This window comes from Procambarus clarkii, chromosome 83, assembly GCF_040958095.1.
Source record: "Procambarus clarkii isolate CNS0578487 chromosome 83, FALCON_Pclarkii_2.0, whole genome shotgun sequence".
NCBI lineage: Eukaryota > Metazoa > Arthropoda > Malacostraca > Decapoda > Cambaridae > Procambarus > Procambarus clarkii.
This window is the reverse complement of record NC_091232.1, coordinates 5010959-5027104: the sequence shown is the minus strand read 5'-3', so window position 1 is coordinate 5027104 and position 16146 is coordinate 5010959. Positions and strand designations below refer to the sequence as shown.

Sequence of the window (16146 nt, the reverse complement as noted above, 5' to 3'; positions counted from 1 at the left end):
AGGCGTGTATGTGTGTGTGCAAGGCGTGTGTGCAACGCGTATGTGCGTGGTAACATCATGTTCTTATCACGTCCTATTCGTAAGAAAATTGCTCCGCGTTAATCGTCACCAAGCACGCCATAAATATAAGAATGACACTCATCTATGAATGTTTAGTCCCCTTATAATTGTTGACGTCAGCGATGCATAATGTGAGAGTTAAATATGTATCTGGGATTGTAAATTATCGGTGACATTTTTACTAAAAGAACGGCCTGGGCCTCCCTGCTAGACGTGTCGCTTAAGATGTTACTGAGCATACCTCCAACACTAAGAAAATGTATATCTTTAGGGCTCCCTGACTTGTGAAGGACCGCAGGTGCTGAAGAAGACGCTGAGCCAGGCGAGGCAGCAGCGTCGTGTATCGCATAAACAGCCATGGTGGGGACCACTTTGTTGAGGATCGCTGCGGACCATGTGAGGCCCATTGTGGAACTGACATTTCATATCTAGTCCGTGTCATGCCATAATAAATCTTGCCCGGATTTTTAACTATACAGAATTTAAAGAAAATTGCAACTACGTTCGACTGTATAATTATTGTTTACTTATATAATATACCGATTATATATTTATATAATATACTTATTAACTGCTGTGATGGCGACAGTGGGTGCCTTGGGTGCGGGCGGTGGAACACGACAACGGGACATTCACCCTCGACGGCCCAATGGACAACCTTCTCCAAACCTTGGCCTTGAAGCTCGACTTCCAGTGAGTAACCTCCGACGATATACATATCCAAATGCCCCCCCTCCCTGGGTTGTTAATTACATGTATTAACTTGACTCGTTCAGCTACGAGCCACAGACTAATTTGGGTATTCAGGTCCTGGAGCGACAGGCACATGTGCCACTGTATTGATATGCTGGCCCTCGGAACCCCTGGTTGTTAGGCATATAGCCGTACTGCGCCGCTGCTTGAATCATATTATATAGATATATACACATCTTCAGTTGACTTAAACCGACGTTTCAGAGTCATAGCTCCATCTTCAGAGGTAAAATAAAGAACAAACAACGCAAGATTTAGCCGAAACATGTGTACGCAAATATACGGGGTTGTAAGGGGTTCAGCTTGGGGCCGAACCTACGTAATTTCTAAAAAATTTGTGTAGAAACTTGTCCCGCAGAGTTCAAGTCAATTTGTTATCGTCATTATGTGGATGACTTTCTTTAATGAGCATCGAGATGTGTACTTCGTATTTAAATTCCAAAAACATTTCAATTTGACTTTCGTTTGCGAAATTGAAGAAATTTCTAAAATATTCTCGACTATTACAAATACTGGAGGTCAATTTTCTACGACTGTTTATCGTAAACCTGCATTCACAGGATTACCTTTACATTATCTTAATTTTGCCCTCAAGCTTTATAAAGTGAATACTATTCAAACTACTAAATAGAGCCTTTATAAATTATATATATAAACTGTTCTAATTATAGAATATTTGATATCGAGGTCAAGTTTTCGCACGAATCTTTTCTTTTACCAATTGCTGTTTCTAGCAAAGTATTTGATAGAATTCTGGGGAATTTTTAAATACTAAATTTCTACCCATTAAAGTTCCTACAGCACCCAAAGAGAAATTGTTAAAATTTCTGTATTACGGAATTTCCGTATTAATTATTAGAAAGGAGCTTCGTAATATTTATAAAACATACTTTAGAATATACTTTATCGTACTTTAGAAACATACTTTTTAATAGTATTTCGTAATATTCTAAAACATACTTCTGAAACAATCCACAAATTAGTTTTCAACTCGTGTTTACCAACTACACCATTAGAAACTGTTTTAAACGTAGAGATCCTTAACCCTCATATCTGTTTTTTTTATATTTTTAAATGTCTGAACTGAGGGAAATATCTCACAAAACTCCAAACAGCGTATAGAACACGGGAGGAAAGTGGTGGATGCCAAAATCGTCAGCATGTTGTTATTTTAGATTCAGCTACTCGTAACAAAAAGTTCCAAGTAGCACGGGCTATGGCGAGCCCCTAGTGGACTTAGCTGGCACAGGAGCGGGGCTCCAAAGACGCTATTCGTTCAAACAATTGACAACTGTCAATTGTCAGTAGTTTCAAAGCATCATAGGACAAAGAATACTGGGAAGACGGAACACCACGAGCGTAGCTCTCACCCTGTAACTAAAACAACTTTGGCAACTAAATGGTGCTTTATCTTACCGCACTGGGCCGTCCCTTGGCAAGTCGTGTCCTCTGCTATCTGGGATCACTGGGAGGAAATGAGCTATCCTTTCACTTACAGCGATTTCACTGCTCTGTTTTCTAGCTCGTCGCGTTTGGAACTCAGCACTTTGGAAAGTGTCACAGTCGTAGGAATGAGACTCGAGGTAAACGGCTCGGAGTCCTCAGTTGTTTATACAATAAGTAATTATCAAAAGTAGGCGCCAAGCGGGAAGACTATGTAGCTCCATCAAAGTTGAGGGATATTCAAAAGGCGGTAAATATCACTAAGGATGCCAATACGAGAACAAAAGCGCACAAGGCGAACGATATTAAAGGTATCTGATTCACCAAGGATTTGTTCATTTAAAGATATCTAATTCATCAAGGATTCTATCGAGGGACAAGTTGGGCAATCCGTCCTCAGACCAAGTCCATTCCATCCAGCGGTTGACTCCAAAGACGCATTCATCAATTTTAACTTGCTATTCGTTCAAAACAGGAATTTTCTTATATATAAATTATTATTTTATATTACCATATTGTACATATTTAGGCACCGTTTAGGTTAGGTGTTTAGGTTCTGATGGCGATTATTTGTATTCAACCCGTCCTCGACTCAAGTCCATTACATCCAGCGGTCAACCCCACAGACGCATTCATAAATTTTAACATACTGTTCACTCAAAACGGGAATTTTCTCAAGTATAAATTAATATTATAATATATTAGCATATTGTGTATATATAGGCATAGGATAGGTTAGGTTAGGTGTTTAGGTTCTGTTGGCGATTATTTGTATTTGTAGTACGTGGGTGAAGCATTTATAGCGTTGTGATTCGAACAAAATTCGTCAGTGAAGCACTTGTTCCGGATATGTTCGAACGTCAGCAGTTGTGAGTCGTGTGTAAACCGCTTTTCATTCATAAACAGGGGGTTTGGCGGCTGCATGGAATCACTTTTGGATCTTTGTTTGGAGGACGGGCTGTGTATTTGTAGTACGTGGGTGAAGCATTTACAGCGTTGTGGTTCGACCAAAATTCGTCAGTGAAGCACTTGTTCCGGAAATGTTCGAACGTCAACAGTTGTAAGTCGTGTGTAAACCGTTTTTCATTCATAAACAGCGGGGGGTTTGGCGGGTGCATGGAATCACTTTTGGGTCTTAGGATGGACTGCTTACAGCGGCACGTCCTCTTATCCGATAAGTCTCGTCTTCTCTGATGCTGTAGAGTTTGTATATATTTTTATCTTTCTTGTGTATACATCTTTATTCCTATTTTGCATAATATATTTTAGGTTTAAATGTTGTCATTTTAAGTCATTTATTTAAATATAATTTTGATCCATATATTAATATGTTAGCTAATCTTGCGTTGTATTTGCTCTTTACTTAAACCCTGAATACGGAGCTATGGCTCCGAGGCGTCTCTTATCTACACAATTAATTGTCCAGTGTCGTAATCACCGCCCCAGCGGTTAACACCAAATGTTTCAATGATTGTTTTAATATATGGGGAGGGGGGGGGGGGGGGGAACATTATAAGTCCGTTAACAGGAGTTTGCTCTTAAGACCCAGCGACGTAAAAAAAAAATAAAACTGTTCACATTTCACGGTGGTGTTATAGTAGTGTTGTTCAAGTATGTTTATTGAGACAAGAAAGAAATACATCTCAAAGGGATAGAGTAGCTTAGGCTATTTCTACCCCCCCCCCCCCCTCCCCCCAGTAGTGTTGTGGTTTTGTGGTACTGTAGGAATGGAGAATTATTGTATTATCCTAGTATTATTATTGTAATTGTCTTAGAGCAGAGGTGTTGTAATACACGTGTTGTGTTGACCAGACCACACACTAGAAGGTGAAGCGACGACGACGTTTCGGTCCGTCCTGGACCATTCTCCAGTCGATTGTGTTCACATTTCACAATCGACTTGAGAATGGTCCAGGACGGACCGAAACGTCGTCGTCCCTTCACCTTCTAGTGTGTAGTCTGGTCAACATACTTTAGCCACGTTATTGTGACTCCTCGCCTGCCCGCGTGTTGTATTGTAGGTGTGAGGTGGAAGCAGCTCAGCGTTGTTGTACAGGGGTTCAGCTCACTATACCTGTCCCCCCCTGAGACAGGTACGAGCTGGTGCATCCGCCGGACCGCGTGTGGGGCATCCTGACCCGCGACGGAAACTGGACAGGGATGCTGGGCATGCTGCAGCGGGAGGTGAATGGTCACACACGTCTGTCTGTCTGTCTCTCTTAACTGTCTTCTTCACCGCCAGATTGTTACTTTTGCCCTTTCCAGTAAAAAAATCTCTTATATATTACGTTTCTCTTTCACTGTATCTGTTTTTATCTTTTAATATAATTATTGTAATGAGGTAGTGTAGAGGTCCAACAAGTTTAGGAGTAAGAGGGACCATGAAATAACATCTATATCAAGTAGTTAACACATCAGGACAGAGGGCACGTCACTGGAACAGTTCCTGAGGTGCTGGGCACCCATGTACAACCCCAGGAACCATGATGCCACCGTCTAGTGCCTGGGAACACACCGCCAAGGCTGACAGTGCCACGTCACATCTTAGGAAGAGAAGGAGGAAGAGAGGGCAGGGTGTGAAGGCATGATACCTACTCCTTTCTGAATCAGGCTTGAATCCAGCTTGAAAAATATCATATGGAAAGAATTTGTTCTGACAAAAAAATAAGAACAAATTGGGGGGGGACATTTGATAAGCCGCCGGCTTCCTGTCCCTGTCGAGGCCACTAGAGTGCTATAGTGGCTCCTCGGGTAAACTCCGGTTCACACCCTAAAGGTTCCAGGTTCGATTTCCGCGAAGGATGGTAACGTTTGTATACGTATTATTTCACCCGATGTCTTTTTCAACCGGTAATTAATCGGTACCCAAGTAGACGGCCAATTGTCTTGGTGTGTACCATGGGAAATGTCAGTCGTGTGCCGTAAGTGGACCTCGATAACCCTAAGAAGCTTCCTGTCGCTAACACAGGGAAACATGCCATCTTTTATTTGTTTTGTGAAGGCTCGGGTGAACGGAATGCCCTGGCTGAGATTGTATGTGGACAAGGGAGTGAGATCTCTCTGTTTTATGAGGATTGCATCGAAAGTAACACTTACTTAATTCAACTTCAAATGTTTGATACGAGCAGGAATTCAACGTCTGCTTTTGTCTGCCGCAGGAGGTAGAGATCGCGCTGGGTCCGTTCGGTGTTTCTCGAGCGCGGGAAACTGTGTGTGACTTCTCCGAGCCCATATACGTGGACAGTTATGCCATACTGACAACCCGACCCCGTCTCGAGAGTGACTGGTCCGGATTTCTCAAACCCTTCACCTCCAACGTCAGTATTAATTATCCTTTCACTTGCTTTCCTCCGCTTTTGTCTTCTCTTTCCTGCTTCTGTAATGTACTTATTGTTTTCTCCATTTTCTTTATACTCTATATAAACTGGAAAGTTCAATTAATGTCGACCAGACCACAGACTAGAAGGTGAAGGGACGACGCCGTTTCGGTCCGTCCTGGACCATTCTCAAGTCGATTGTCAATTAATGTCTATGTAAAGGCTATTCATAACCGCAAAACTGTTCGCCAAACATACCAACATGACTTTAACCTTAACATGTCAATATCAATGACCCAGAAGTTAGGACCTCGTACAGATAAGTACTCAAACAAGTGATTGACTCACCCTTCTGCGGTTCCAGGTGTGGTTGCTGGTGCTGATGGCTTCTGTGATCACCTGCGTGATGCTGACTTTTATCGCCCGGCAGGAGAGCAAGATCTTCAGCACTCCTTACAGGTGCTCCAGACACAACAATGTTGATCAAAACTCAATACCTTGAACCACTAGGATAAGCCAATTAAAAATGTTAAAATGTTGTCTCTAACTTTGGCATTCTATCACAGCTCAGTTTTCATCCCTACACCTTGATGAGTATTGTTTTGGTCTTCGTGTATTAATAAAACAGTCTTCAGTAAGCAGAAAAGGAGGTGTTTTTAATTGAGGAGGGAACTAGTACTGTTTCTGTCTCTCCAATCATTAGGTACTCCTTGGCTACCGCTGTCTTGTGGGTTTTGAAGTCGCTCACACAGGATGGTGAGTACACACACACACGCGCGCGTGCGCATGCAACAGATACTCTCACACGACTGCATCAAAGCAATACACACATACACAAACGCGTGAACTAAATCCGCACACACACACACACACACACACACACACACACACACACACACACACACACACACACACACACACACACACACACACACACACACACACTCATACACACACACGGAGGCCAAGACCGTCAGTAGTTTCAAAGCGTTATATGACAAAGAGTGCTGGGAAGACGGGACACCACGAGCGTAGCTCTCATCCTGTAACTACACTTAGGTAATTACACTTAGGTAATTACACACCGGGGCCTCGTAGCCTGGTGGATAGCGCGCAGGATTCGTAATTCTGTGGCGCGGGTTCGATTCCCGCACGAGGCAGAAACAAATGGGCAAAGTTTCTTTCACCCTGAATGCCCCTGTTACCTAGCAGTAAATAGGTACCTGGGAGTTAGTCAGCTGTCACGGGCTGCTTCCTGGGGTGTGTGTGTGTGTGTGTGTGGTGTGGGGGAAAAAAATAGTAGTTAGTAAACAGTTGATTGACAGTTGAGAGGCGGGCCGAAAGAGCAAAGCTCAACCCCCGTAAAAACACAACTAGTAAACACACACAAGTACACACACGCCCGCGCGAAAAAAATGTATTTTCATCGTTATGAGTGATTACCTGATAAATAAGAATCGACCGGCTCACCAACTCGCAAAAAAACAAGAATGGTGTTTTAATCAGGAATGAAGGAACTTCCCAAGACTGACGGGAGCCGCCTGCTGGTGGTGACGTGGCTCCTGGTCTCCTTTGTCTTCATGTCCTCCTACAGCAGCACCCTGACAGCCAAGCTCACCGTGCCTCGAGTCGTCATTCCCATCAACTCAGTGGAAGATCTGGTGTCGCAGACCGCCATGCCCTGGCGCCTGGAGTTCGGCACACTCTTGTTTCAATATTATCAGGTCAGTACTTGAACTCTAAAGCTGGTTTGACTGGGTCCGGAGTGCTTTCAGATGAGTTTTAAACCTCCGGGGACTGGCTATTGCAAAGGCCCAAGTCTCTGTAGTTAACTTCAAGATGTCGTCTCAGTAAATGTTCCACGGAACTGGTCTGATCCCCATGCGGGATACACTTGCTTATTATTCATATTGATATATTGTGAGGGAAAAAATTATGATCTGTTCATCCTAGGAAGCGACGGAGGGGCTGCCGAAGGCCGTGTTTGACGGCAGCGCGGGGACCTTCAATGACTGCTGGACCGATAGGAAGTTGATTGCCCAAGGCCAATTTGCCGGCATCTGCGACAAGACCACAATGAAGATGGACATGTCTTGGGACATGAGGTATTATTTTAAATATGTAAATCCATAGTTAACCAGCATTTCTTTGGTAAAAGGTATTATGGTAGTATGGAATAGGATGGCCAGGTTGATTTATACTTCAAATAATATTTGTAGAGGCTACACACAGAAATCACAATAACGTGATGCATCAAATGAACAAATCCACAAACAAATTGTGGCAGCGTCTGGGATGCTCCCGGACGCAGGTTCGAATCCTCGGCACGGCCCTTGTGGATTTGTTCATTTGTAGAGGCTGATGAAGGCTAGACAAACAGTCGGCCATAGAGTAAATACTACTCTGTTAATTAACGTTCACAGTATACAACTTTACCTGTCTTAGATATGATACATATAGTCATGTATATAAAATAATATAAATATTAACGACTTACATTCAAGAGGACTCGATACTTTGCAGCTCCACGGGACAATGTCGCTTCTACATCACTGGAGACTCCATCTACAGCCCCGTCATGATCGCTGTGGCTTTCAAGACAAACTCTCCCTACAAAGAAAGAGTCGATTATTGGTGAGGCGAGGCCTCGTATATTGCTTCCCTTGTGCTAATATATACGTGTGTGTGTGTGTCATCTGGCATTTATTTAACATGTCCCATTCCTTAGTATTTGGAAACATTATTAAATTTAAAACAATATTAAAGCCGTAAGATGAGATGGAACCCGCATTCGTGAACGCCACGGGCGCACTCACCTTGATACATACCGCTGTTGTGGTTACATTGTGCATCATTATTGATTTGTCTCACTACCATTACCCTTTAATTCTTGACCATATGATCACCAGGATCTTGAGGCTGAGGGAGTCTGGTCTGATCAACCTGTGGCTGAAGAATGAGATCGGTGACATCTCGCAGTGCCTCCGGCCGCCCTCCGCCAGCGCCGCCACCCACGCCTCGGCCCTCGATCTCGATGCATTCATGGGTTCCTTCCTGGTGTTGGCTGGAGGTCAAACCTGCTGACAAGATATATTAAATGCATAAATGTAGTAAAAGATCGAAACAAATTATATTGTTTCAAAGACACAATTGGTAACTTGTATAAGACTGTCATGAGGTGAAGTCCGTGTTTATATGCAGGCGAGGAGTCACAATAACGTGGCTGAAGAATGTTGACCAGACCACACACTAGAAGGTGAAGGGACGACGACGTTTCGGCCCGTCCTGGACCATTCTCAAGTCGATTGACTTGATAATGGTCCAGGACGGACCGAAACGTCGTCGTCCCTTCACCTTCCGTGTTTATATTATGCATATTAAATAATGTTTTTTTCCAGGATTGGCGGCAGGGACGCTGGTGTTCCTGCTGGAGATGTGTGTGGCCGCGACACTGAAGGAGCTCAACACATACTGACGACGACGACGCTGCTGCTAATACAACTTTCCATGCCTGGGCATCCTTATAAATGTATTGAAAACATGTAACTTTAATGTTTGAATAATAAAATGATTTAATTTCTCACAGTATGAAAACAACCACTTGGGCTGGACGGTAGAGCGACGGTCTTGCTTCATGCAAGTCGGCGTTCAATCCCCGACCGTCCAAGTGGTTGGGCACCATTCCTTTCCCCCGTCTTATTACAAATCCTTATCCTGGCCCCTCCCACCAAGTGGTCGCATCACAAATCCTTATCCTGGTATATAGTCGTAATGGCTTGGCGCTTTCCCCTGATAATTCATTCATTCACAGTATGAAAGATAAAACTTTGAGACGAATAGGAAATATTTATAATCTTCGTTTAACTTACACAATTTGCTGAACTATTTGCCTTAATGAAGACTGTTATGTCACTGTAGCTCTCACATAACTAAAACATGAAACAAATAATTCGAATAATTTTGCATTATTTTTATTAATCCTATACATGAATTTTAGTTAGGGTGATACCCCACAAGAATACTTTACAATTTCTGTTTTGTTTTTCAATACTTATAGTTTCTTGTGTCAACTGGAAAACGCCTTCGTGCATTGGGTTGAAATTTTCAAGACTAGTGGTGAATGAAGGAGTCATGTTATTATTGGCCCTTGTAGCCCCCTGCCCCCACAACCACCACTACAACCATCACTACGCACCCCGTCCTCCTAAGGCTTACCAACGTCAAGAAACGATTAATTTAAAGTGTTCTCTCCTAACCTACCAGAGGACCCAATACAGAAAACAGGAGAGTACGTCACTTTCGCAAGCCGCTTCTATTTTTTAGTATGAAAATTTTCTGCCTTAAGTAACGCATACGAACAACAAACGACATCTTTTGTAAGGGGACACGGCACGGGCACATGTACTGCACACAACCCCTCAGCACTAGACAGCGCTCCCGCGGAAGATACAGCCCTTGTGACCTCGGCCGCAGCAGCTGGAGGCGGGGAGGAACCACACACACCAACTCGACGCACTCACCGCCAATCGAGTGGTCCGCAGACACCTCTGTCACCACCGGAGCATCCGAAGACCCAGGCACAGCCTCACAGAGGCCCCCGGGACCTCCAGAAGGAGGAAGTCCTCCTCCCAGAAGAGGTTAACATGGTCCACACCGCCAGCGTGGCAGCCGGCAGCCTGGTGCCCTGACAACCCGCATCGGAAGGAAGTACGGGGCTGGCCAGCATAGAAGATCCTGATGTAAAACCCCATGAGCATGACGGAGAATGGGATGGGAGTCTTGAGGCGCATGGTCAATGTCCGGGTCCCATTCGAGACGCCCTTCAGTCTGTCAGAGGAGATGACGTTCATACAGACGTGCAACACACGCCCAAAGCGGTTAAAGTAGCGCCTCAACAGGTCGTCTGGGAACGGCCCACATGATCGCGCCGCTAGGATTCAAGATGGTCGTGAATCCAACATCTCCAGGCAACCGGAAGAAGCGCCCGTCATAGCGGTCGACAAAATCTCTCAAGAAATCCAGGCGGTCCAACTTGACCACTGCCCGGTGACCGGAGACAACCTGCACACCACAGAAAGCGGTCACATCAACCCGCAGGACGTCAGCCAACACCACTTCCACTGTTGGGTAATCCGCTTTTCCAGTAAAGTCATCCATACCAATTGTCCAAGCCCGCTGAACAGGGGGTACGGGCAGCCCATCCTGCCGGCCAGCACGGCCACAAGGCCCCGCAACAGTTACCACCAACGACCGCCCACAACCATGGACAGGCTAATACTGGAGTACTCAGTACACAGCAGTGACCGCCCCCTCCGACGGTCGGGCGTGGAATCACGGCCTCATAAACTATTGTTACACAGTATGTAGAGAGAAGTAGCCGTCAATCATGGCTGAGCTTATGACCTGTTAACCTGACAGAGCTGTCAATTTGCCTGTCTAATTTTTTATATTGATTTCCGTGGTTATTTTATCCTGCAGTTGCAACTGTTGATGTATAAATGGTTATAAAATTGTCTTCACTAAGTTATGAAGTTATAACTTCATAACTTATAACCAAGTTATAATTATGAAGTTATAACTAGCGCTGTACTCTTTCCAGCAGGTAATAAAGTGAGAGCGTTTGCAAGGGAACAGATCTTCCTCCTTGAGGTGAAGAACTTTGTTCTTTCACATCTAACATTGTTTATTGAATCATATTTATTTACTTTGATTAACATACGTTAGTTCAGTAGACAAAATTAATGAGAAGAGTCGAGACTAATGAAGGCTACAAGAAGACCCAAACTGCAAAATTGATCCAATAAATGGCTTCTAGAGTTCAATACTTGTAAGTGTAAGATGATGAGACAGGGTACAGGAAAAATATATATACAGATACTCAAGATAGTACACAGTGAAAAAACCCACACCCTTGAAGCAATAAAAGATGAGGACTAAGATATAACACTAAGTCTTATCACAGTGGATAACATATATACGCTAAGAACAGTATGTTCAAAACTGACATATATTAGTACACCCTTAAACCAAGTCGATAAGAAGGCACTCAGAACATTGTATGATATTACGTGAGACTAATTCTAGAGTATGAAACTCTAGTGTGGTATTTTGACCTCAGAAACACAAAATTAAACTTGAGAAGGAGCAAAAGAGACATCTGAGAGACATTAGGAATATGTGTAGAATAAAAAAACCCACATTGTTTGAGTTAGGAAAACACTATTTGTCAAATATTGATACAGTTCTTAAAAGATTTCCCCATTTTGCACCCGCAAGATAACGTAAGCTTTTAAGGGTTGATAAATGTTAATCTTCTTGTTTGAGGAGCTGTTCACTTGAGACAGTTAAGCAAGTCCCAGCTGTGTCTGGGTACAAGTGACAGGATGAACAACCCAGCGGGTTTTCTTCCTATTGGGGAGTGTTGTACATGCTGCTATGGCGGTGTGTTCACTCACAAGATGAGTGGCGCTGCCCAATAAACTCGCCCCTCGGAGCAAAATTTAAAAAATTTAAAAGGAGCAAAAATCTGCAACGAGGTTGATTTCAAAACTATTTGGCAGAAAGAAACAGAGAAGCCATGATAGACACATCAACTATTTCAAGGTAATGACAAGGCGAAAATCGAGAATTTTTTTTTATAATATATATATATATATATATATATATATATATATATATATATATATATATATATATATATATATATATATATATATATATATATATAAATGCCTATATAACGTATAGGCATTTTTTGTATCAACCAATGTATGTCTTGTAACCTTTAAATAAACAATAAAGCAAAAAAGCAAAAAAAAAAAGGAATGGGATGGTAGGAGAAAAGCACACAGAAACTGTGTTGGATGGCACCTACATTCCCTCTAATGCGTAGTGTATGGTTTCCTCCGAGGCTATGGGTCCCCCTTTTTCCTGCCAGAGGTGGTACTCCCTCCCCTATATATATATATATATATATATATATATATATATATATATATATATATATATATATATATATATATATATATATATATATATATATATATATATATATATATATAACAATAACCCAGAGAGACCACATTAGGAAGTTAGAAACACAAGAACCATAGTGATGTAAAAAAACTAAAAGTGTTACATGTGTTATTTCTAATTTGTGAATAGACTAATATTTTTTTATCGAAAATAGGAAAACAGAATGTACCAAACAGAAATATAATAAAATAATCCGTCTATTCACAAATTAGAAATACCACGTGTAGATCGGGAGTCATTGCAATAGACGACCAAAAGCCGGGAACTTTGCCAATGCTGAAGAAGATCAGAGTGAGAGAAGGGAAGAGAGCCATGCAAAAGGGGTCTCCCACGCACGCTAGTCAATACCCTCTGGACTGCATGACGCCACAGCCACACTCACAATCCCTACACTCAAAATTATACCCAGTTATATTACCTTCAACTTAGTAACACAACTTTAGTCAACATGATGAACAGTTCATATATGAAACGTGTAAACAGAAAGTGTATAGGTAAAAATGAGTGTGTGAAGACCCAGGTATGAGTGTGGAGGCCTCAAGTGTGAGTGTGGAGGCCCAAGTGTGAGTGTGGAGGCCCAAGTGTGAGTGTGGAGGCCCAAGTGTGAGTGTGGAGGCCCAAGTGTGAGTGTGAAAGCCCCAAGTGTGAGTGTGGAGGCCCCAAGTGTGAGTGTGGAGGTCCACGTGTGAGTGTGGAGGTCCACGTGTGAGTGTGGAGGTCCACGTGTGAGTGTGGAGGTCCACGTGTGAGTGTGGAGGCCCAAGTGTATGGCATTAGAGGTTTAATTGTGTGGTTATTGAGACCTAAGTAGGTAAGTGTGGAAGCCTTCGTGTGAAAATGAGGAGGCCAAACTGTATAAGTGTAGAAACCTAGGTTTGCGAGTGTGGTGGCCTATGTGTGTGTCGGTGGTAAGGCCAAAATGTATGTGTGGAAGTCACAGTATTTGCTATGGACGCCAAGGTGTGGAGGTCAAAGTTCGGAGATTAAAAAGAGTGTGAAGGCCACTAGGTCGACCAATAGTGCTCTTTACTCAATTTAGATTTTCTTTTTGTTTAAGAAATCCACCCAAAACACAAATATCTTTAAAATGAAGCAGTGTTAAAAACCAACTCTTGCTTTTCTAAATATAATTAACAATTAAAAATAATATTTGAGATACGTTTGTGTAGTTTCCGCCTGTAAGGCTGCTCCTCCTCTTAATATATGACTTCCTTGTTGTTGACAGATCGGCAGCTGCTCTCGCTCAACCAGCAGGTATCAACTGGTATATTGTTACGAGTGCACAGGGAGAGCCAGACTGGTTAGCTGACTGGCTGGTTGATTCATTTGTTGGTTGGTTGATTGGCAAGATGCCTGGCTGGCTGGCTAATTGATTGAGTGGGTGGTTGACTGGTTGGCTAATTGAGTGGCTGGTTGACTGGTTGGCTAATTGAGTGATTGGTTAATTGATTGACTGGTTGGCTAATTTATTGAGTGACTGGCTGACTGGATGATTGAGTGGCTGGCTGGCTGGCTAATTGAGTGGGTGGCTGGCTGGTTGGCTAATTGATTGAGTGACTGGCTGGCTGGCTAATTGATTGAGTGACTGGCTGGCTAATTGATTGAGTGACTGGCTGGCTGGCTGGCTAATTGATTGAGTGACTGGCTGGCTGGCTGGCTAATTGATTGAGTGACTGGCTGGCTGGCTGGCTAATTGATTGAGTGACTGGCTGGCTAATTGATTGAGTGACTGGCTGGCTGGCTGGCTAATTGATTGAGTGACTGGCTGGTTAATTTAATGAGTGACTGGCTGACTGGATAATTGATTGAGAGGCTGGCTGACTGGCTGGATAATTGAGTGAGTGGCTGGCTAACTGGCTGGATAATTGAGTGGCTGTCTGACTGGCTGGCTTGTTGGCTGACTAGATCCACTGCTTTACTAACCAGAGGCTGGCGAGTGTTTGCTTGAAGATACAGTACAGGTCCTGGTCCGGTACTCATGTCTCTCCCTGAGGAAATACATCTATCTTGTGACAGCCAGTGTTGATCGGCCTGCCAGTCAACCCAATTGTCTACGTGTATCTGCCTGTCTGACTGCCTGCTGGCCTGCCTGCTCGTGCCTGCATATCTGCCTGCCTGCTTCTCTGTTTTCATATGTATGGATTTGCTGAGGTCGATGCAACTTCTCTTCCAGCGTATCATCATCACATTATATATATATATGCAATTACACATATATATGCGTATGTATATTGCTCTCTGGGAACTCTGCAACCTTTAAGGATCGAACGAGGTCACCAGGTCAACCCGAGCACCGGGTTGACCTGGTGGAGTTGACCCGATTGACCCAGGTTTAAAGGGATGACCCTTAAATAGCTGAGTCTTTAGGTGCCTCGGTTGACCCAGGAGAGCATGTAGTCTGCACTACCAACATGCGTGCCAACATACGTGGCAACATGAGTGCCAACATACGTGTAACTGTGGTCATAACTAGGGCTTGCGACAACATAGAGCAAACAGCCGGGTCCAGATTTACTTGTTATAGTGTCAAAGACTTTTTGGGTCACCTGGCTGTGCTCCATGAACGAACTAATGTGTAAGACTTGATAATAGTCTTGATAACAATTGATAAAAAGTTTGTACTTCCATACTCGACCATAGCTGTTGCGGGCGCGCGTGTGTGTATATGTGTATGTGTATGTGTATATGTGAATGTGTGTGTGTGTGTGTGTGTGTGTGTGTGTGTGTGTGTGTGTGTGTGTGTGTGTGTGTGTGTGTGTGTGTGTGTGTGTGTGTATGTGTAACGGGAAAGCCATGACTGTTGCACCTTATGAGCATGTTATAGGTGCTTCAATTATATGCTTGTCAAAAAATAGCCTTCTTTCAGCATTCTTTGTTTAATTAACTCAACACAAAACACTTCTTCGTACTTAGTCAATTACACAAAGTAACTTGGTCGCTTAGCAAACATTTTACGAAATAGTTACAGTGGTCCTCTTGGTTCAAATTTGTGATGTTTCAATATCCAGAAATAGTTTAAATTGATTGGCTTATTTCTGTACCAAATGTCATGTTTGTTTCACAAATTTAGTTTGCTATGCCGACCTACGCTCATCCTGTGGGAGTAGGAGACCCCCCTACCCATCCTGTGGGAGTAGGAGACCCCCCTACCCATCCTGTGGGAGTAGGAGACCCCCCTACCCATCCTGTGGGAGTAGGAGACCCCCCTACCGATCCTGTGGGAGTAGGAGACCCCCTACCCATCCTGTGGGAGTAGTAGACCCCCTACCCATCCTGTGGGAGTAGGAGACCCCCTACCCATCCTGTGGGAGTAGGAGACCCTCTACCCATGCTGTGGGAGTAGGAGACCCCCTACCCATGCTGTGGGAGTAGTAGACCCCCTACCCATCCTGTGGGAGTAGGAGACCCCCTACCCATGCTGTGGGAGTAGTAGACCCCCCTACCCATCCTGTGGGAGTAGCAGAAAAGGATACAGAGGCATATAATGGTCTCAAGCACTGAATGAATGAATTAAATATAGGTCAAGATACCCCATGGT

At 43.5% G+C, this 16146-nt stretch overlaps 1 protein-coding gene across 1 annotated transcript; it reads left to right on the top strand.

Moving 5' to 3' along the window:
• Positions 1 to 319: 319 nt before the first annotated feature.
• LOC123768871 (probable glutamate receptor) lies at positions 320 to 9532 on the top strand. Its single transcript, XM_045759664.2, has 11 exons — positions 320 to 456; positions 650 to 753; positions 4350 to 4440; positions 5415 to 5573; positions 5938 to 6032; positions 6277 to 6329; positions 7080 to 7297; positions 7527 to 7678; positions 8097 to 8207; positions 8483 to 8643; positions 8972 to 9532. The coding sequence occupies exons 1-11, from the start codon at positions 418 to 420 to the stop codon at positions 9046 to 9048; spliced, it is 1260 nt and encodes a 419-aa protein (XP_045615620.1). The 5' UTR covers positions 320 to 417; the 3' UTR covers positions 9049 to 9532.
• The last annotated feature ends 6614 nt before the right edge of the window (positions 9533 to 16146 follow it).

Excerpts from the sequence above, each read along its gene's own strand:
- LOC123768871 (XM_045759664.2), top strand. The coding sequence starts at position 418 with ATGGTGGGGACCACTTTGTTGAGGATCGCTGCGGACCAT. Across the intron at positions 7,679-8,096 it reads GACATGTCTTGGGACATGAG|CTCCACGGGACAATGTCGCT; the intron begins GTATTATTTTAA and ends GATACTTTGCAG. Across the intron at positions 8,644-8,971 it reads CTTCCTGGTGTTGGCTGGAG|GATTGGCGGCAGGGACGCTG; the intron begins GTCAAACCTGCT and ends GTTTTTTTCCAG.